At 38.7% G+C, this 23,820-nt stretch overlaps 1 protein-coding gene across 7 annotated transcripts in view; it reads right to left on the reverse strand.

The window, feature by feature from the left end:
• Nucleotides 1-23,820, reverse strand: part of SNX24 (sorting nexin 24) — a 182,435-nt gene that overhangs the window by 30,611 nt on the left and 128,004 nt on the right. The window contains exon 4 of one of the 7 annotated variants that reach the window (XM_086410677.1): nucleotides 6,343-6,606. The exons of 5 other annotated variants lie outside the window; for them this stretch is intronic. In XM_086410677.1, coding sequence (XP_086266803.1) covers nucleotides 6,541-6,606 — 66 coding nt within the window. In that variant the 3' untranslated portion in view covers nucleotides 6,343-6,540. Of the gene's footprint in view, nucleotides 1-6,342; nucleotides 6,607-18,265; nucleotides 18,474-23,820 lie in introns of those variants that run through there. One more of the 7 variants, XM_086410678.1, reaches the window with a different exon arrangement.

The following is a 23,820-nucleotide window of genomic DNA, read 5'->3' on the forward strand; positions in this document are numbered from 1 at the left end:
TATTCACTATTAATTCCATCCATTCATCTTTCTATTATTATCTCTGCTGAATCATTCCTATCAGCTTATAAACATGCTCTAGGATCTCACAGAACCAAGTAAACGAAGGAACAAAAAATCTCTCAGCGAACACAGCTTATTTCTCTGCTTCTTTTCATGGCATAAGTTCTTACCAGTGTACTACAGATGTTGTTTTCTTATTTCTACGTCATCCATTACTCTACCTTGGACAAAAATGGCTTTGGTTGCCACCATTTTCAGTTTGTCAAGGTCACAGATCTCTTCCGTGTTGCTAAATTCCACAGCCACTTTTGTCCTCACCATACTCAACTTCTGAGCAGCCATCACTCAGCCAAACAACCCTTTTCCCACTTCTTGAAAAACTCCTTTCTTTGTTTCTGTAACTGTTCCGGGTTCCTATCTCATTTTCACTCTCCTTTGTCGTCTCTTCCTTTACCACCGGACCTCAAAAATGCTGGGATTTTTTCAAGGCTTAGCCAGTGCCCTCATGTCTCCCCACATTCTAATCGGAGTGTATCAATTGCCATGGATTTTAATACCTTTATTCTGATGAGACGCAAATTCTTATCTCCAAGCTGGAACTCTATTCTGGGCTCCAGACTCAGAACTACCTATGTAACATCTCCACTTGAGTTTCTTATAGATCCCTTCAGCTAAAAATGTGCAAAACAGAAATTAATGATTCCTTAAAAAAATTAATAAATAAACCTGCCACCCCCTCCTCTGCCACCCCGTCACCTTAGCCACTGAAAGCGCAGCCCTACCCAGCTGCCAAGCTGGAGGCTTCCTTCCCCTCACCTTCTACATGCATCATCTGGAGCTCCCCTCCCACTGGCTCATAAAGCGATAGCTGCAGTGGCCTTCAGAGCCACCAGGGGCCTGTGCTCCTTCGACCACAGCCTCTGCCTCTGTGGTTCCCATAGCCTTCTTCTCGGGCTCGACATGACTAACTTTCCTCGGTCTTGTCTAAATGTCACCTCAGAGGTGCCTTTTCTGACCATTCAAGCACTTGCTCTCACTCCCTGATCGTCTTTCCCTTGCTCCCTTATTTTCTGATTCCCTTACAGTGCCTGCAGTTATTTCATTTATAAGTTTACTTGGTTTTTGTCCCTTCGACTCCAGGTCCAAGATAGCAGGACCGAGTCTGCGTTATTCGCTCTTTTATTTCTGCATCCAAGACAGGGCTTTGAATGCGTGAGGGTTATTCCAGAGGCAGAACGCAACAGAGACAAATACTGAGGAGGTAAATTTTGACCAAATATAAAGAGAAACTTGATGACTGAAGTCTCTGATGGAAGATTATGCTTTGGGAGATAACAGGTACCACCCCAGCAAATATTTGACCAAATGTAGTTGAGGCCCAATTGCTGCAGAATGTTGTAGAAAGAATTTATAGACAGGAAATTAAGCAAGGGATTTGCTAAGAAAAACAGTAATATATAATACTGGCATAATATTGTATGGCTTGCTAAGTAGTCATACATATACAGGATCACTTAATGCTCATCACCACCATTGAGGTAGATAGGATCAAGAACATTTTATGGGAAAATAACTCTGTGATGTCAAATGACTAGCTGTTAATAACATCCCCTAAGATGGACAGTGTGCCCCTTGAGGTGGGTGAATTGAGCATCCAGTCTTGTACTATTTCCCAGCTGCACTGCCTCCCTAAAGGGCAGTTTCAGTCCCTTCTTTAATAACCTTCTGGTCCTTCAAGGGTCAGCTGCTCCTCTGGCAAGAAGGGGGCGCACAGCCCCTCCCTTAAGCTCTGGAGCTCAGCCCAGGTGTGGCTGAATAGATCAGCAAGACTCAACAAAGGAGGGTGACAGAGGGGAATAAACAAAGAGGGTCATGAGACTAGCGGATTACAAATTACAACAAGTCTTAAGCAATTGCTCATCTATGTCTTAGGGAAAAGAAGCCAAAGAGGACTGTGACTCTGCCATTTGTTGTCGGACTTACCCTGCTACTCAAAGGAGACCCCTTTCAACCTCTTAATTACAGCTCATTATAAGCTGAACGTCAATATGGATAAAAAGAGAAGCTGGAAATAGCCTTGTTTCAGTATACTTTTTAATGGGGAAAATGTAGGTTGAAAATTAATAAGCTTAATTTGTCTTTAATTTTTAAATCTTACTTTCATAAGAAATGCTAAAACCATTGTTAAAATGTCAGCTGTTTCCTATTTTCTTTTTTTTTTTGTACTCAGCCCACCATGTCTTCATTTTTAGAAGAGGAAAAAAGCTACCTGCTAGAGCAACTTTGTCTTGAGCACAAGTTTGCAACCAGAAAATTACTGAGCCAGACAGCAAATAGGACTCTTTTAAAACATGCCCCTGAGTAACAAATAACGCAGCTAGAAGGAGCTTCCCCACTGTGATAACTTTTCTTGTTTTGTCTCACTGATATTTTCTTACAAGGGTTTTTGGGTCAGAGTAAACTCCTGAGGACGGATCTGACATTCCCTTTGAAACTAATTACGTTAAACAGCAGGTACCCACTTCAAGTCTGAGCAGGAGAATGCAAGACGTTCAGGGAATTCAGTGCACTTGGGGTTAATGTTCTCATCTTTTAGGAGCTTCTAAATTTAAGCTTAGATATCCCCAGGTCCACTAACAGCGTCATTTGTGCAGAGATAAAAGAAGGATCAATCTGATAAATCGGGGAGAAAAAAATGGAAAATGCTTTTTTTTTTTTTGCTGTACAGTAGCTGCTCTTAGAATACACTCTGAAATGTAAGTGCTTAAGAACTAATTGACTAATTATATTTTAAGGGTTCAAACCTCTCAAGTTAAGACTTTCAACGGATTGTTGGATGATCATATACATGTAAGGCAGGAACGGGCTGCAGAGAGAAGGGTGATGGATCTGTATTTCTGTTTGAACCTTCTACCAGTAAACCCAGTTTCAATAGACAGGCATTTCTTCACTAATTTATGCAAAAAGGGATACTCTGAAAAAAGCATTGATGCTGATGCTATACCAAACCAATGGATTTCAATGATTTTTCAGTGGCCTTCTGTTATTAATTTGATGAATGACTATCACAATTAATAGGAATAGTTAGCAAACCCCACAGTATACCTTTTGAAGTAACTTCACTATAAATAAAAATAGAAGCGATACAATCATAGCTCTACTTTGCTGCATGCGTTTGAAGGATTTTGATGAAGTCTGAGTCATGCTAATGCTATAAGCTAACTCTTGATCTTGGCCTGAAAGTCTGTTCCGATCAGTGACTCACATGAAGCCCATGCACGGCAGCTAGAGAGTAGCTCCCACTCATTGTAACTAGAGAAAGCCCATGTGCAGCAACAAAGATCGAGTGTAGCCAAAAATAAACCATTTTTAAAAATAGTTTTCAAAATGGAAATATCTAATGAATTGGTAAATACTTAATGTACCGTACAAGATAATGTCACACATACCACTTCTTAGTTACTTGTTTAGGTACTGAATGGCCAAACCAAATCTCTCAAAGACAAGGATTAGGTGTGAATAATTTACTCTGCGCCAGGCAGCACCCACAGGAGATACTCAATAAGTATATACTGAACACTGACATCTTTTTTTCTCAGCTGTTGACAGTAAGCTATGTATTTTGATAACTACAAAATTTATTCCATAAGAAATGCTTTTGTATTTTAGATGGCCCATCAGTCTTTTTCCCCCATAGCAAAATAATTAAGTTTCCTAAATCCTAAAGCTTTGCAATACTTTAATACTAGAGTATTAGTATTAAATGTAAATGTAGCAAAGTATATATTAGATATATACTTTCAGTTCAGTTCACTCACTCAGTTGTGTCCAACTCTTTGCGACCCCATGGACTGTAGCACGTCAGGCCTCTCTGGCCATCACCAACTCCCAGAGTTTACTCAAACTCATGTCCATTGAGTCGGTGATGCCATCCAACCATCTCACCCTCTGTTGTCCCCTTCTCCTCCTGCCTTCAATCTAATACATGTATATTTTTTCTAATATATTAATAAATATTAAAGTAGTAACACTTTAATAAGGCAGTTTAATTTGCTGCATAATACTACATTTTACATGCTAAATGGAATACGGTCAAATATATAGTAAAAGAGCTGTTCAAAAGGGGGCCTCGATATTCATTAGTGAATAAGCAGCACTGGGATTTGACACGTCAGCTCCTTCAGTTCAGTTCCACCACACCTAGGCGCACCAGAGCGCCAGAAACACAGCTGGTGCTGGACGACCTCAGTTTCCCTTCTCTTTCCCAGTAGCATTCATTTCTATCTGAGAGGCAGGGATAAAATTAACGCAGAAGAGATTTTTATTATCTACCAGTCACTCTTCCCTGGAAAACAAATGTATGCCCCAAAGAAAACAACTCAGGCACAAAGATAATGAATTAAATTACTGCTTTCCTGCCTTTCTTTCCCACAAATTCCTATCTTCATTTTGTTCTCTTCACTGTTTGGGGGTACAGGTTCAAAAAGCCACATTTGAGTTAAAGCTATCATCTTTCAAGATGGTCTACATTGCAAGAAGTCACGTCCCAAACCTGAAGCAAACGGATGAGATTCAAAGAGTAATGAATATGAAAAGGGTGGCACCTTCAGCTGTTAACATGCATTTGCTTTTTCAAGTTTATAATAAGAGTTGCTCAAACTGGGCAGGAAAAGAAGTAGATTGAGTAGGCATGAGGGTGATTTGGGGGGGGGTGTCATAGAAGTGTTCTAAAACTGGATTGTGTTGATGGTCACATAACTATAAATTTGCTAAAAGTGACAGTACAACATTTATGTGTATTTCATGGTATATAGTTCATATCTCAATAAAGCTATTTAAAAGTGTATCTTTTCTGTCTTTTCATTCTCCTGCAGTTGATCTTCAGAAGTCTCACTATCAGTTGATTTTGCTAAATAAATACTGAAAGATGCTGATGAAGCTGTTAATGGGTCAGCAAAAAGCCTGTTTTCTAAAATTATTTATTTATTGACTTTGGCCGTGCTGCATCTTTGCTGCTTTGCAAGGGCTTTCTCTAGTTGCGGTGAGTGGGGGTTACTCTCTAGCTGCAGCGTGTGGACTTCTCTCTGTGGTGGCTTCTCTTGTCGCAGGGCATGCGCTCTAGGGCGCACAGGCTTCAGTAGCTGCAGTGTGTGGGCTCACGAGCTTAGCTGCTCCAGGGCATGTGGGATCTTCCCAGACCAGGGATCCTGTGTCCCCTGTATTGGCAGGCAGATTCTTATACACTATGCCACCAGCAAAGTTCAAAAGGACTGCTAAACAGAGATGATACTTGGTGTTAGATGTTGCCAAGAAAATGGAGTCGGGGATTTTTTTTTTCCCTAATGAAAAACTAATGAAACATACATACCACTTTTATACACAGAAAGGTATGTCAGCTAGAAACAGTAACTACCTGCTCAAAATATACTAAATTGGCCCAAATTACATATCTTGCCAGAATTAGGACAAGTTCGACATGAGAAATTCTAAGTAGATTTCAATAACTATGCCTAACTAACTGGGCCCATCAATCTTAACCTTAATCATCTTGCTTAAATTTTTTCCACCATCAACATATTGCCACACAAATGTTGTGCTGATAGCTTGGTTTCGAAGCATCCTAGTAACTCTCCTGCAGTGTCACTGACAACTTCAGCTTGCTGATTACCTTCTGGCTTCATGAACACAGCTCTCGTTTGTCTGAGAGAGGCATGAGCACTGTCTGTAGCAGAGGTTCTGGCCTGCCTCTCCCTTCCCAGATGTGTCCTGTTCCCCTACTCACAGGAGCAGGGAAGAGAAAGGCTTCCGTCTCTTTAGAGTTCTTTTGAGTTTGACAAACCTGATGCCAACTAATCTTCTCTCTTTAACTTGGAAATGAGGGCTGCATTTTACAGAAGAAGCACAGAGTAGGTACTCTCTGCATCATACTAGACTCCGAAAGGGACACAGTAAATAAAACATGGCAATGGTCCATAAGGGCACGACAGCCACTCAGGACACCAGCATGTCCAGCATGCCTCTTTCACCTTAATGCCTTCTGCTCTCCAAGCTTCTCTCTTGCATGAAAGGTTTGAGAAATTAGTTGGGTTTTCTGGTACTACAAGAAGAGAAGAGAAGAGAAGAGAAGAGAAAGAAACATAAAGGGTGACTGTTTTTTGTAACAGAGTAAATTAAATTCATTTCCCCAAATCTTTATCACCAGGGTAGGGGTAGAGTAGAGAAGAGACAAAGCTAACATTTACTCAGGACCAAGCAAAGTAAACTGGCCACTCTCCCATCACAAACAAGCAGCACCGCTTATAATAAACGTTTCAAGTATAAAGAGTAACAGGAAAACGCTTTCAGAACAGTCATTTGTAATAACAGTTTATTTATGAGAAGGAACCCAGTGAAGGAGGTCTATAAAGGGCAAGCAGCTTCATTACAATTTTTTGTTAAGATTTTACTCATATTTAAATTATAAATTGCAAGAAAAATTAAGATATTTAGCTAAGCTTGACTAATATATGCATTATTGAGTAATAAATACCTGTTGTATTATGTTAATATATCTACTATTTGTTCCCATGGTTTTGGACAAGTGGTTTTCAGTATTTCATGCATCTGGAAGGGGAAAAAAACAAAGCCACAATTGGTAGGTCAGCCTATCCTTCGTTTTTGAGATGTAAAGTCATTGTTGGACACAGCTTCAAGGAAAATATTTATAAATTCAACATCTGTAACTACCTATTATGGAAAGACATTTTAAAACCAAATGTGATTGCTGACAAAGGATCTGGGTGGACCGTTGTATAAATGGAAATCACACAACTTGTAAATAAGAGGGAGGCTGTCAGCCCAACTTATGTGTACATTTATGTTAAGGCCAGAAAGCTCTGCCGTGGACATCACATGAGACATGTGAAGATTACATAATTCTACCCCAAAGGAAAGGAGAAAAAATTTTATTTAGTTTCCTTTAAATATAAATGCTTATAATCAGTATTCTGTGATGATTAGTCTATTTGTTATTCACTAGAGAGACCTGCCTTAGTGATGACCACAAATGTTGTTCCTTTAAAAGCATCAGCCCACATATGATGACATTAATTCAAGTTTCCATTTAGTAGATATTCATGGTTTCCAAATAAGGTTGTTGTTGTTTCTTTTTTTTCCTTAGGATTTTAGGGAGGGTCAATCAGTTCCTTCTTGGCTTCCATTCTGGTCCCCAAATCTACACCCCTTCTCACAGTGGGCATGCAGGGTTGCAGGCTGCTCCTTAACTATGGAAGCAAATCAATAGCAGCTGAATGCCATCTGCTTCGGGCCGCAGAACAGAACCAAAGTGTAAGCCATGCATCTTCCCTTATTGAAAGGTTATTTTATGCAAGTAAACAATTCATCGTCTTCTTGCACGCTTGATGCTCATTTACCATTTTGATCAATAAAATATGCAAAACAACAAAAAAATTGAATCCTAAGAGTAGTTCTGATGCCAGCGTGATAGTTAATCAATACCCGGCCTCTGTTCACTAGGGCAAGTGGTGGGGGCACTCCTATTGTAACCTGTGAAATCCAGAGTGGTCGACGTGGCAGAAAAGACTGTTTTCAGAAGGGAGATACATTACATTTGCCCTATAGATTAAAAACGAAAACACATTCTCATTGAATTAAATCCAAACGCTAACATCAACAGGCTTGAATGTTACTGATTCAAGCCAGTACTTCTCAAAGCTCACGAAAAAGCAATTTGGGTTCATATGTCTTTTAGAATCTCCAAGACAAGTGGATGAGATCACTGACACAGACCTCGGGACAGCAACCCTTTCTAAGCTCTGTCTTATTAAGTCTTGGCTTTCAATGTATTCATGTTTCAGGTGAACTCAGTTTTTCTGCTAAAAACAAACTGCTGTGGGAATTTCTTGTGCACGGTGTTTCTTTTAGTCATATCACAAGCTGCCTTATTATATTAAACCTCTTGACAATTGATTCAGGCAGAATACTTTTCTCCCAACAAAGAAAACTATATCATCTCACAGATGCGACCATATAAGAGCCCTCAATTCAAGACTGTTTCCTAGCAAAACACAAAGCACTAAAAAAAAAAAAAAAAAAGGATTTTTCCCCCCCATTTTGACCAATTCTCTCCAGCTGAATTGTGACTTTAAGCAGATCACAGGAATTTTTTGTTTTAAAAATGATAAATTTAGATACTTTCTAGAACAGAATACCTTTCTGTTAAAACACAGTTTAACAGAAAGAAAAACATTGCCATGTGAAATAAGAACTGCCCTGACAAGGTGGTGGCTTTTTTTTTTTTTTTTTAGCAGATTATCAGATTTTCTGTATACTATAAGAGTGAGAATCAAATAGTCTTCAGTTTACTACATAACCATTATAACAGTTTAAAAACCTAATTTTCTTACTCCTTACCCTGATCTACTAAATTCATCACACTTACCCACACCTCTGTGATCCTTAGATACAATTAGTATCATCCATGAAACATATTTTATCCTATTTTTTCACATGTTTACCTAAGTGCACTGTGAAGGATCTTAATGATATACAGGTGAAATGAGTAATGCTGCTTAATGGATAGAAGGAAAGAAAATTTTCAGTCTTAATGGGATATCTTTAGTATGAAGGAAAAAAATGAAAAAAATCCTATCAAATTTCTACCAGTACATGTTTGTAATAATTTCACATCTAATACTATCATAAATACTTTTCTTTACAAATTATTTCGCTGAGACTAAAATTTTCTCCATGTTTTCCTTTATGAAACAGGCTAAATTATATAGCACTAACTGTGGGAAGTGATTTCCTTGTGATCTTAGCTTCATACAGCAGAGCTCTCTATTTCTAGCTATTACTTTAAGATTATCACTCTAGAACTGTATTTAATCCTCTTCTCAGCTTTTTAAAAACATTACATATACATAAAAATTTAAACATGCATTTAAGTCAAATAACTGTGATGAAATTAATAACAACAGCATGACTACGGAAGTGCAGAAGCTTTGAGTCAATGACCCAACCAGCAGCAAGGGTATAATTTAAAGGCAGAAATTTCCAGTGCATGCACCGTTAGCCACAGTGAACCTGTTACTGCTCTAAAGGGAATTGTTTGCCTCTTATTAGATTTTCTACAGCACAGCCATAAGTGATAAATGTACTGCTGTACTCACTGTCAAGTTAATCAATGCTGCCAAAGTTTTGTTGACTTAACAGTAATCCATAAAGTGAGCAGCATTTTCTCTATCCCTATGACATCTCAGTCCAGAGAAGGGTTACGAATTCAGGAGCAGCTTCACATGAGAAAGAGCTGGGTTAAGGGAATTGGAGCAAGAGAGGGTTGATAGGGTAGACGGACTGGGTGATTCTCAAAATTAAGCAGGTTTTTAACCCCCTCTTCTGATTTTATTACCAAAAAAAAAAAAAAAGCATTTATGATCACCTCCACATGCACACAGAATTCACTTTTGTTGTTTATAATCCTAATAAATGAGTAATTCTCCTGATGAAAGATAATGCTTTCCACAACCTGCCTCTCTCACCTCAAAACAAAACGGATGAACGGATAATAAAAACACCCAAACCTTCAAGAACTGCAATGTGAACTAGCCATTTCTACTGCGCGATCTCAGCCTGTTTACAGTTCAATGCACGGATCAAATCCAGTACAGGGCACCAGTAATAAGAATGGTAATGTGGACCAGAAAGAAAAAAGGCCCCAAATTTTGCTTCACTGTAAATGTGAGCATGTGAAAGACGTGACCATTAGAACCAAGAAAAGAAAGCAGACAACAGGCGAGGAAGAGCTGCCCTGCAAACACACCGCTGCCTTGCTTTCACAAGCAATTACAGACATATGAAATATGAATTGCAATTGATTTTTCTTCCTGGGGTCACTATGCTCTGCGTTTTACACACTCGAGGCATTTATTTGGGCAGCAAACTGACAAGTTTTGTAGGATGACCTGAGCAGTGTAATCTCTGCTCAGTCCCGAGCACTTCATTGTGGCTTCTCATCCTTGACACTTGTCCCTCCCAAAAACTTACTGGCGAGGGATGCCTTGATAAAGACACGGAACAATGTAATTACTGGGCGTAAAAGGCTGGCAGAACCTGACCAGGGGATGCTTAGCAACCTTCCTTGTGCCAATGAAAAATAAATAGCATCAATCGGGAAGAGCGAATGTCATCCATATACTTCCACAGCAGATTTTCTTACGTGGCTGGTGATAGTACAACAGGATTACTAAACTCATGTGGTTTGTCTTGCCAAGAAGAAGAATGACAGTGAAAAGTTGTGGCTGTGAGAATAAGTAATACAGATTTCATACATTTTAAAACGGCTTAAAACTTCAACGATAGAAACATAAGGTCTTTTAGTTGCTGGCTTTCTAGAACTCTGATTATAAGCTTTTCCTGTATTTTGGTCCTCACAGAGCTCTACATTGTGAATGTCACTGGTCATAAGACAAAGTATTACTTAAACATTTTTTTGTCTTTGGAGAACTTTCTTTCTTTTTCTTCCTTTACCTCCCTCCCTCTCTCTCTTTTTTTCTTTCTTTCTGTATCAGTCCATAGGTCCTAGACATCTTTTCCTATTGGTACATATAGAAATACACCATTCTTTTGAACTGCTATTGCGTACTTTGTATCATCCTCCACTGTATGGCTATTTCAATACATTTTTAACCAATGTTACTCCTATTGGGAAACTTTTATATTACAATGAAATAAATGCCTTACACACAGCATAGCCCAATTATGCAAGAATAATTGTTGGATAAATTCACAGACAAAACTGTCAAATTTCTTTTCCAAAATGTTGCCACAATGGGCAGATGCCTCAAAGGTATATGAGAATGTCTATTCCTTACCAACAGTGAGTATAAACGGTTTGTTTGAATCTTTGCAGATCTACAAGTAAATATACTATCTCATAAGTCTGAGTAAGCCCTGGGAGTTGGTGATGGACAGGGAAGCTTGGCATGCTGCCATCCAAGGGGTCGCAAAGAGTTGGACACCACTGAGCGACTGACTGAACTGATTACTAATAAAGTATTTTTCTTTTTTCTTTTTTTACTAATCATTTATAATGACTTTTTAATGAATGAATTCTGCTCATTTTCCTGTTTGATAATTTTCCTCCTAGCAACTTATAAAAGGACTTTTCATACCATAGGAATCAGGCCTTTGTCATATATATTGTTCATTTTTTTAGCCTATTGGTCTTATGATTTGAATTTGTGGTGACCTTCTTGCTGAATAGATTTTTAAAATTTTATGCAGCCTAATTTTAAATGATGCACATAACAAATAATACAAAAGTACCACTATCAACTCAGAGAATATCACGCAACGAAATACTGCATAATCAAAACATATTCCATTTGAATCATTTTTTAAAATTTATTTTAATTGGAGGCTAATTACTTTAAATATTGTAGTGGTTTTTGCCATACATTGACATGAACCATCCCTGGGTGTACATTTCCATTTGAATCTAATATTTTATCCCAAACTATCAGAGAGGAGCAAAAATAACAAAAGAAGGAATTAGAGTAATATCAAATATCATTAAAACCAAACTATCTATCTGGCAGTCTTGAAGTAGCATTACAGTGTGTGTTAAATTGTTAGTTGCTCAGCTGTGTCTGACTCTTTGCGACCCCATGGATTGCAGTCCCCCAGGCTCCTCTGTCCATGGGATTTCCCAGACAAGAATACTGGAGTGGGTAGCCATTCCCTTCTCTAGGGGATTTTCCCAATGCAAAGGTCAAACCCACGTCTCCTGCACTGCAGGTGGATTCTTTACTGCTGAGCCACTAGGGTAGCCCCAGGAGTCACGGTGGGCTGAGCTAAAGTTACATGTTTGGGGAGGCAGATGGGTGGCATGCAGGCCTGAAAACTGAGTGTGGAGAAATAAAGTTAGTGAGCTATAACAGAAGGTAAAAATGCAGTGGGATAACAGCCAACTATAATGTATTTGGGTTTGAGATGATTACATCTGGGTGTGGAGAACTGAAAAAGGACCCATAAAGAGGAGGTCCTGGAAATGACCTTGTGGGATGTTTTGGTAAACAGAGATGAGAAAAGAGGTGATACCAGGTGCAAGGTATGGTAAACACAGGAGCCAAGACAAGGGGCAGTCAGTAGGCTCGTAGGCAGTAAGATCCATGCAGAGTAAGGCTGCGGTTCTGAGTCTCTGGCCTAAGCACATCACAGTTCAGTAGCTAGCAAGGAGCCACGACATAATTCTTGGTAGATGAGTATCATGAACAGAGAGGAAGTTGAGAAGGCACATGTCCCTGGATACTGTGCAGAATAGCCGGAGCTACTGAGGAAACTACCATGATGATCAGGAAGGAATAAAGCACTGAACAATGAAAATGGCAGGTGACAAAGAAGGAAAGTGCTCCCTTGCTTGATGGAGGCTAGCTTCCAGGACACAGTCCTGGGACTGTTTTTAGTGAAGGTGATTTCATAAAGGAACCTAAGAATGGCCCAGATTTTTCCAGAACAGGATAGGAATCTCCAACAGCAGGATAACAAGTAGTACCTAAAATAAGCCCAAGAGCATCCTAGGTATGACATGCTGGGTTCAGCTGTGTGTGTAGAATGTAAGGAAGCTCTTGGTAGATAGGAGGTGACTCTCCTATCACGGATGGTTTAAAATCATAACAGAGACAGATGATCAGAGTTCCAACATCCTACCCTCTGCTCCGATGTTGTGACCCTACTCTCCTGCCCAGGTGGATGAGGGAGAAAATGGAAAGAATTCAATTTATTGGCGTGTCCGCTGCCTAAAAGGCACTCTGGGACAAGAGACAGTAACAAGTCTTCTTGAATCACTATGAGGGGCAGGATCAGAAGAAATGGGATAAAAACCACAATTTCCCATTGAGGAAGCAAGAATTCCCTGTGAAAAAATGCCCGGCTTCCCTGTCCTTCACTATCTCCTGGAGTTTGCTCAAACTCATGTCCACTGAGTCGGTGATGCCATCCAACCATCTCATCCTCTGTTGCCCTCTTCTTCTCCTGCCCTCAATCTTTGCCAGCATCAGGGTCTTTTCCAATGAATCAGCTCTTTGCATCAGGTGGCCAAAATATTGGAACTTTAGCGTCAGTCCTTCCAATGAATATTCAGGGTTGATTTCCTTTAGTACAAGCAAGATGGGAGTTGGCCAAATTCTGAATTGGGAGAGGTCTTTTAAAATAAATACAGCATATTCTCTAATAAAGAAGAACCACAGGAAGAATATTTTTTAAAAATTCTAAACACATTTTACTTACTTAAAACACACTGGCATGAATGGAACAGGAGGTTCCAGTGACCTGGAGCAGTGTGTCCATGTCTCCCAAACAATTTTCATCATACACATCTCCAGTGAAAAAGGGCTGGGCCCTCACTCTAATACTTACTTAATTATACATGAAATAAAGATACTACTGTATTAATTATGTTCTATTTAAAACATACACAAAAGGAAAATTTAAAGTCATATAAAGATGAACTAATATTTAAATTCTCTTTTATGGCACGTATTAATGATACAAAGATGATTTCTGTTCCTATTAAAAATTCCAGATAATGATATTTTAACAGGACAGTAATATGACTAAGCTCTCTTAGGTTGAAATACAGTGATTATTCTCTAATTGTGTTCAAGAGTGACTGAAAATTCTGTTTATTTCATAATATTTGATTTTAATGACCACTATTGTAGAAAAGAGTATCTCAAAAAGACAAATAGATCCAATGACTGTACTTACTAAATCATAATAGTAATTTTTCAACTTCCAATCTCCGCCACCACAAAGGCTAATTTTTTAATGAGATGTGGCCAGGAATCCCCGTTTCTTGATGCTGCACAGTTGTTCTTACAGAATTACAAAATATTATGTTTAGAAAAATCTGGGTCCAAGAGTCGCTGAAACTCTTCTTGTGAAAGATTTTTGAACAGGCTAGAAAATGCTGTTTCCAAGTATTAAGGGAGCTGGAGAGAATTTCAGGCTATAAACATTAATTCTGGCAACAAAATCCCACAATGACAGAAAAATTTTCAAACATCCAATTTCATCATGTTCTCTCACAGGCTTGTGTTCTTTCAAAAGCTACTTTCCCTCTTACTTGGTGTTCCTACTCCTTTCATCTGAAGGGCCAGGTTAAGTGAGGGTCTTGGAGCTTGTAGAACCGGAAGCAGTGCTGGGATCAGGGCCGCATCTTTCTGCTGTTCACCATGCACTTGGGCAAGCATCTCTTAGCTTTCTCTTCAATCTGTGACCTCTTTCCAGGGCTCCTATTAAGCTACTGAATCTTCTATGAGGTTTAGGGCTTCCCCAGTGGCTCAGTGGTAAAGAATCCACCTGCCTTGCAGGAGACACAGGTTCGATCCCTGGGTTGGGAAGATCCCCTGGAGAAGGGAATGGCTACCCACTCCAGTATTCTTGCCTGGAAAATCCCATGGACAGAGGAGCCTGGTGGGCTACAGACCATGAGGTCACATAGAGTCGGACATGACTAAGCAACCAAACAACAACAAACTTCTGTGAGATTTAGCTGAAAGGAGGTAATATAGATCATAAACCGACCTAATCAAGCATCACAAAGTGCAACAAACTGGAATGTACAAGCAAATGAGGGCTCCTGGTTGTGGACCCCAGGCTGATTGATGTTTGGGCTTGCGAGAGGGCCAGTGTTGGTAAGTACCGCAATTTTTCTTTCTTTTTCTTTTTTTGGCCATGTCATGTATCTTGGGGGATCTTAGTTCCCTGACCAGGAACTGAACCCGGGCCCGGACAGTAAAAGCAAAAAGTCCTAGCCACTGGATCACCAGGGAGTTCCCTCTACAGCAACATTAATAAAGCTTAACTTACTTCTTTATCAGAATAAAAATATCAATATACTTGCAAGTTGCATGACTGCTTTTAACTCCAGTGGGTCATCATGAACACTCCACCTCGGAGACTTGCTAGCGAGAGTCCTGCGTGAACTGCTCCCCTAGGGACAAGATTCCCACCCCAGCACTCCTCAACTCTCTCCCTTGACTGGCAGGTTCTTTAAAGAATTCAAACTGAAATGCCTGCCAATTGTCTGAGGAGGGAAATGGAGGTAGTTTGCAGATGGGCTTACGGGTGTCATTCTATACAGAACGGTCCATGTTTAAGCGGGCTGACTTTCAATACCAGATGATGCTAATGAGCACGGATGGTGGTGAGGATTGTGAAGCAATAAACATAAAGCCTGAGACAGAGTATCTGATCGTGAATAGCTCTTGAAAAATGTTTATTTTACGAATTAATGAACACAGGAGTGAATGGATAGAAGATTAACACTGGTACTTCCCCATGACAACATTCTGCATCATCTTCAAGATTTCTGCCTTGTATGGCCTCCAACAGCATTTTTAATTAGTTACAGTTTTAGCTGAATTGTTTAGATGGGTTCCTAAAAGAATACTTTCTAATTTAATTTTCATGGCCAAATAAGATTAGGCATTAATCCCCATGGCTCCGTGGAGTCCTAGGAATATTCTGGAATTTCAGAAAAAAGGACAAACATGTCACATATGACCTGGATTTGATGGGGAAAAAAATGATAGCTATTTTTGATTGTATGCCTCTTCTATATCAGGAACTGGATAATGCTTCATGTACATTAGCTTATGTAATCCTCACTCACAACTTTATGAGGTGTATCTTCTTATTCCTTTTTACAGAAAAGGTGACTAGTGCTCAAAGAAGTTAATTAACTACCTTAGCTTATACAGCAGCAAGTAGATTCAGGACTCTGAACCCATATTCACCTGATGCCAGGCCACATTCTTCATTCCAGCCATCTGCTGCTGCCCGTCTACCCAAATCTGCCACTGGCCTCTAAATCCAGGGCTCAACTAGAGCCCCAAAGTCAAATCTGGCCTGTTGCCTGCTTTTATAAGTAAAGTTTTATTGGAACACATGAAGCTGAGTGCCAAAGAATTGATGTTTTCAAACTGTGGTGCTGGAGAAAGCTCTTGAGAGTTCCTTGGACAACAAGATCAAACCAGTCAATCCTACAGGAAATCAGCCCTGAATATTCATTGGAAGGACTGATGCTGAAGCTAAACGCCAATACTTTGGCCACCTGATGCAAAGAGCCGACTCACTGGAAAAAATCCTGTCGCTGGGAAAGATTGAGGGCAGGAGGAGAAGGGGCTGACAGAGGATGAGATGGTTGGATGGCATCACAAACTCAATGCACACGAGTCTGAGCAAACTCCGGGAGATAGTGAAGGACAGGGATGCCTGGCGTGCTGCAGTCTATGGAGTTGCAAAGAGCTGGACACGACTGAGCGATCGAACAATAACTGGAACTCTCCCTGTTTTATACATCATCCAGGGCAGTTTTCACACCACAGTGGCAGAGGTGAGGAGTGTGACAGTCCATACGGGGCACACCATCTAAAATATTTACTAGTTGGTCTTTCACAGAAAAAAATTGCCGGCTCCCGCCTAGTGTAAAAACTCTTGTGTTTATAGCTGTACCACTTCCTGTGAGAGGGACAATATACATTTCTCTTTTAATTCCCTCACTTACACCTTCCAGATTCAATGGTCAACTCTGATTCAGAACACATCAAAAGTCCTTCTAATATTTCTTGAGATTTTAGAAAGCAAATGGTTTGGGGTAGGTATGAAAGATCACAAGCAATATGATAACACTTAATAAATTTCCTTTTTTTTTGATGGACCAGAAGATACAAGTGACACAGGCCATCAAGCGCAAAATTGCCAAAGCTCATTAATAATGTTGGTTCACACTTCCTCTTATAAGAAATCTGGAATTAATGGCTCTCAATTAATCTGCTCCACTCTTTGATTGCTTATTTATCAGATCAGGAAAGATAGATTTAATAGTGCTTGCTTAAAACAGGTGCTTTAATTGGAAACATCACAGCATTTAGCTCACTTTGTACTCCAGCAATTAAGAACAATTTGGAAAAGTGTTGTTGATTTTTTTTACACTATTGTCTCCTTGATTAGATTTCCGAAGAGCCAGACAAAACAAATGACAATACTAGCTAGCACTATTGGTACAAATAAAAGCCCAACAGCCAGATTACTTACGATGAGAAATGTGAGCCATCCTCATCCATTTCATCAGTGTCTTACATTCATTTCCCTCTGTCCTTGTCTCCTGTGTAGGTAAGTGGCAATACCTCTTGTAAAAGGCATCATTTTTGCGCCTAGCTTTACACGATTATCTTTTCTCCAAATAAGCCAAATCAACAGAAGAAATTATTTTTCTTGATTAAGCACCCACATTTCTCTTGGGAGGGAACAAAACAAACAATTAATCTTTCCTTATTTGTTCTCACAAGTCCCTGCCTCCTTAAACACAGACTATCCAGGTACCTGTGGCAGCCAGTCGGCAGCAATTAGGCCTGAGCAGAAAATGAATGGACTCCAGGCTGAGCGCCTAATCTGCTGAGAGCCTGTGTGAGAGGGCAAGGTTATACCAGGAAAATTCCCTTGTCGTCGGAACACTGCTCAAAATTACTACCTGACTTCAGCATAATTAACCAGGCTTGGGAATTTATATGAACTAAGTAATTGGAAAGAATTAGCAAGAGATATGTACATTAATCTTTACCAGTTACACAGTGTTTAATGAAATTAAGGGTCTTGTGCTCATTCTCGCCTTGCTTAGTTTGCACACTTTCTACTTCACCTGTAGAACAAGGAGATTGTGTCATATAAAGATTTATTTAAAAGTAAAAAAAAAAAAAAAAAGAAAAACTCAACAGTAGGCACTTAGTTAAATAAATTATAATATATACACAGGATAGGGTAAAATATTATGAAGCCTTTATTAAAATTATTTTTTAAAAGAAACTTTCTGTTAGAGATATATACTGAAATATTTATAGATAAAAATATTTTGGAGTTTTTTCAAAGTAACATGGGAGGGTGGGGTAAGATACAGGTCAGGTTAGATTGCCCCTGTATTGACAATGGTTGATTATCAACCCATGATGCTGATGTTGGAAATATAAGATTTTATGACATTATTCTGCCAAGTCTTTATATGTTGAAATTCTCCATAATAAAAGTTAAAATCATTTTTAAAAAAACCTTCTCTTAGAGGAATACTTAACACATGATAAATGTTCATAATCTGTTTTTAAAAGAGGAGTTTATAAAGCATTATAGATGATGTAAAAGCATTTTAAAACACAGGATTAAAAATACGCACAGGAAAAAGACAAAGGAAGCACACTAAAATTTTGAGATGTCTAAATCAGGGTTTCTTATCCCGGTCAATATTAACATTTGGGGTCAAATGCTTGTTTGTTTGGGGCGGTCCCATGCACAGTAGGATGGCTAGCATTCCTGAAGTACCCACTAGATGCATGCCAGCAGCAGCCCCATCCTCAGCTGTAGCAACTAAAAATATCTCTGTGCATCATCAAATGTCCCGGTCCAGAACCAGTGGTCTAAGTGGAAGAATCACAGACAATTATTTTTATTCTTTTGTGTTTTTCAATGTTGTTGAGTATGAACATATGTGGAAATCAGAACAATAACAAAAAATACTATAATACTAAAAATATGTTAACCTGCAAGGAAAGAATGATTGATGCCTGTACAGAAACAATGATCAGAAAATAAATGACCACAGAAAAGATATACAATATTCTTCCTTTGATTAAACTACAGTCATCAAACTAAAAGTGAACCTCACTATAAAAGCCAGTTTTTAAAAATTCATGAATTCATTACAATGGATCTGATAAAATACAAAAGTATCTCAAGAATAATGCTGGGCTTCCTAAAATCTTCTCTGAATAGAAAACAGCAGTAGTAGTAAAGAGAGACTCAAGACACCTTATAGCCACCTTAAAGGAACCGATAGTTAAAGAAATATAATGCTAGCTCAAGGTGTAAAGTTTTTATCATCTAAATCCATCTATTTTGAAGAGAAGTTTGGACGTGAAGAAGTAACATGTAGTCTATCTTTCTCTTCATGAGCCTAGAACGGCATCACCAACAACCTATTTCCAGGAGGGGCTTTGAGCTGGCTTTGCATAAATGAGTGCAGGTCTGCGTGTTCTCACCACACACACCTCACCCATTTTCTTTCTAGAAAAAGCATGCACCCATGAGCTGGCAGCAAAGCATAGCCAGCTCAAGAGGAAGACGCAACCCCAAATATCCATCTTACTAACCTAGTGTTCTTGTTCAGAGCACTGAACCTTAATTATTGACCCCTTAGAGTAATTTTTTAAATCAGTGCCGACTGCCAAATTGGGTGGTCAATATTTTGATAATTCACAGGTTTGGGAAATAACTCCCAAAGTTTTAAGTTCTGAGTCTGATCAAAGCTTCAGGTCACAGTGCACTGTGGTGCATATTTCCATTCTATCTCCTTCTTTTACACAGGTCTTCTTCATGAAATCAGAAACATTTTTGAAGGCCCTAACGCTTCTTAAATAGCCATTACTAAGCACACCTCCACTGACCCATCTGACCTCTGAAAGTTCATTATCTATAGTTTTGTAGGACAGGCTTCCACCAGATTTATCCACCAAGGTGAGCAAGAATGCATTATCAGAATTTTTAAAATACTGGTTTATTTCCTTGAAGGAAAAGTATACTGTGATCTTTAAAGAAATAATGTGTGACTGCCTTTAGAAAATTAAAAAATTTTTCTGCACTAAAAATTATTTTAAACAAAGTATTATTTTGAGATCAATGGGAAGTAGGTAAATCACTAGGGAAAAAAGGACATTTGAACTTAAACAGCACAATTCTCTGTAATTAAAATGAAAACCTTTAAAATACAGTATAATGAGAAGAAATATCATACATTGTCTTAAGTAATTATTTATAGCCTTCATACAGTACTTTCAACTTAGCACAAAAATACTCTTACAGAACTACTATAAAACCTAAAAATACACAGCTCACTGCCTACAAAAGTGAAATTTAATAGCAGAGACTAGTACAGTTTTACTTTTTCCTTTGTATTTCATCAATTACTTCAACAATTCTGATGACAAACTTGTCTGCCAGATTCTGGATAAGCGGTTAGGGTTTTCTTGTACGAAAAGCCAGCCACTGAAACAAGGTTATAGGATTTCTAACCAGGGACAAGAGAAACATGTATGCACAACAGGATCTGAAAACACTTGCTAGCAATGATGGATTTAAGTTATTAACAGATCAAAAAGAGATGGATGGTGGTTTGCTTTTCTTAATCTACGTCATCATCTAGATCTATTTAAAGATACGTGGTGCACTAACAAACTTGGTTAAGATTTCGATAAAATCAGTAAAAATAATCTGCTCCTGTTACACTGAGTCTGTATCAATCAATAAAATCACTTGTACAAGGAAAGTACTGTTAAGTACTGACAATCCTGGCCATTAATATTATTTAACACACTGTTCACAATCTTTAACGAGAACAAAGAACAGTTTGTCTCATGTTATAAGCGGGATCTCCACAGATCCTCTTACTTCTATGGGTTTCTACAGGGATTATATGAAATTCAAGCTGTACATCTCTCAAAAAACAAAAAAAAAACATAAGGTCTTCCACCTCCATGGTGGGGCTACTTAATGCCTGTATATTTCAGGCTTGATTTTCGTCTGTTGTTGAGAATAATAAGGTTCATTATTTACTTTAAAATGTATGTAACGTCTTCTTCTTTAGTTCAGTTGCAGTTTAAAAAAAGTCACTTATAAGAAGCGAAGCTGCTATAGTATCACTTCTTAATCTGTGAATTAAACTCAAAATTCTAAGGACCTGGGCTATCAGGTCCTATGCTGGTCACTGGGGTAGCACAGGGCTTCTCTGCTGAACTGAGTTGACTCAGCTTCATCAAGGCCTTTACCGAATCAAGGCCAGATTAAATGAGAAAATTTCAATTAGTCCTTAGCCAGAGTTGAATGGCTAGGAACAAATATGCAGACATATGACTTAAAAACCACAGAAATGAAAGGTGGAGGAAAAGAAAGAATAAAATTAGATTGTGTGTAAGAGATAGTTTTTAACTTTATAGATATCTGATTACATGAATAATAATGAGAAAACTCCTTTAAAAAATAAAATTAGCTTAGAGAGTACTATAATTCTAACATCTTAATTAGAAACTTGTTCCAAGCTTAACGCCTGCAGTACTGACTGCTCACAATCCCAGCAGTGTGATACGTAGTGGTCTGCAAGTTTGCTGACATAAGCAAGAGAAAGCTGCGGACCTGGTAGTGGACACTGAAAACATTAAAAACTGAATCTCAGTTCAGTATCATTTAGTCTGTTGTTCTCCACTCAGTTACGCCTACTGTGCAAGTCTCATGGAATGACTGACAAAAACCAAAAACCTTTGGGGGGGTCCAAACAAGACTTGGATAAAAGCTCCCCCCACCAAAGAATACTAATTGCTAGTACTAGCTCTTGGTCATGAAACAGATATTTTTAGTAATCTAACAGTAAAATGTCAAATTTGTCAGTGGTCTATAGTTGTGAAAATTAAGTCCACAAATACACTGTAGTCTGGAAGTAAGAAAATGTAGTTCATAAGATGTTTAAGGGCAACTAGTACAGTAAGTACTGTTCATCAAATAAAAGAGAGAACTTCAGAGAAGACACCATGGTGACACCAGACACGCTGGCCTGTCACCTTATGACCACCTGATTCTGGGGTAAAAGACCTTGTCAAGCCCTGGCACCTAGCAACAGGTGATAAGGCAGCAGAGCAGATGTTAACCGAACTTTATTCAAAAGAAAATACCTTTCTTGGTGCACATTAGGGAAGGGGACCACGTTACCAGAGAATCCTATCTTGAGAAAAGTAAAGAAGCTCATGGAAGAGAAAGATAAAGGGCTGGAATACAGGCCCAGTGGAAATCAGAAGGCAACCTAATTTATAAGAAAATGTCTTCTGAAGCACTGGGGGTGGTTAAAAAGGGTCACAGACAGACTGACTGCCAGTTACTCATTCATGTCCGACTCTTTGCAACTCCATGGACTGTAGCTTGCCAGGCTCCCCGTCCATGGGATTTTCCAGGCAAGAATACTGGAGCAGGTTGACATTTCCCTCTCCAGGGAATCTTCCCAAACCCAGGGATCAAACTTGAGTCTCTTTCATTACAGGCAGATTCTTTACTGTCCAAGCACTGGTGGTTAAAAAGGGTCAAAGGCATGCTGAGAGACCCTATTATTCTGTGAACTCTGTAACATTAAGCCTATATACAGGCTACATAAAAAATTAAAAACAAAAACATGTTTAGGTCATGATGCAACCTCTTTGGGGATTATGTTGTAGGAATGTTAAAAGTCTCTTCTACACCACATGTATATAAGTATAAAAAAGTGAAAGTGAGAAGTGAAGTCGCTCAGTCGTGTCCAACTCTTTGTGACCCTATGGACTGTAGCCGACCAGGATTAGGTCATGATGCAACCTCTCTGGGGATTATCTTGTAGGAATGTTGAAAGTCTCTTCTATACCACATGTATATAAGTATAACTGCTGAATTTTAAGAAGGGTATGTTCCAGTTAGGTTGAGTTGAAATGCACTATCTGTATGACCGTTCACTTTCTACCACGATGGACCCTACCAGAGGTTGCTGCCTAAACACATTCTCACCCCTGAATGAATGAAATATAAAATCCATTTTGATTTGGGAAGCAAACACTGTCAAATAAACTCTTATAGCCAGGAAAATAATTAAACTCATTTCCCAAACCTCTCCATGTATGTTTGAAGAATGTGTTATAGGAAATTAAGTAGTCTCCAAAATAGAGCCTGGCTAACTGTGAAAAGTGATTTGGCATTTAAAACTTCCTATGGCTCAGATTATCTTGGAAAGGAATCATTAAGATCCTAAAATCACATATCCCTGTCCTATGGACATACTGTGAACTCTGTAACTTTGAGCATCTGGTTGGGGAGTGTATGGACAAAGGAGATGAAGATAAAGCCTGAGGTTTGCTCAGGGCAAGAGGGTGTAGGGAATCTAAAAGATGAGCTCCAAGTAAAGCTGTCTTCTCCCCAGGGGAGGGGAGAATAAAGAACTGTGAAGAGTAGTCTTGGAAGCAAAGGAGAGGAGAAGAAACATCCTCTGAGAATTTAACCCCACAAACTGGCCCCTTCATAGGTTGGTAACTTAAATTAGTGCCTTCTAGTGGCAAAAAAGACCCACAGAAAACTTCAACTATGAAGTCTTAGTTGACAATACTATAGGATATACAAAGATTACTAAAGGAAACAGATAATACAGAAACATTAAAAAAATTTCATTGATTCAGTCATTCTAGTTGGTATTTGTAAATTTAAATATGAAAATATTTTGTAATTATGTGGCAAAGGTATTAGCCACTGTCTCCTCAAGAAAACTACTAACCATTGTGGTTTTGGGTTTGAACAATGCATCTCCAAAGAAAAGAATCAGAAACAATGATACACTGGAACCTATTAGAGATGAATATAAAAATCTGGAGTCAGTATCTATAAGATGGTTTATGTTTCATGTTCATACATAGAAGCTGATGAACAGTTAGGTTTACTGTTCAAAGGACGCTGAACTTTTGAAAAACAGGGAAATGTGGACTGACTTTGGATTTGCCATGTTGAAATTCTGATAAAAGTTCTAATGGATTTCTGTAAATTATTTATAAAATATAATTAGAAAAAAACTAAACATGGTCCACTGAATTCAGATGATACGTGGTGGTGACCATTTTTTCCTGAGGAAATGAGTTAATGTGTCTAAGAGATAAAATATAAAAGAGGTTTGAAAATGGAAGCAAAAATACAAGGACTATTAAAAAAATGTAA

Source organism: Bos grunniens, chromosome 7 (genome assembly GCF_055505025.1).
Source record: "Bos grunniens cultivar Pamir isolate PY7600 chromosome 7, Bosgru_T2T1.0, whole genome shotgun sequence".
Classification (NCBI taxonomy): domain Eukaryota; kingdom Metazoa; phylum Chordata; class Mammalia; order Artiodactyla; family Bovidae; genus Bos; species Bos grunniens.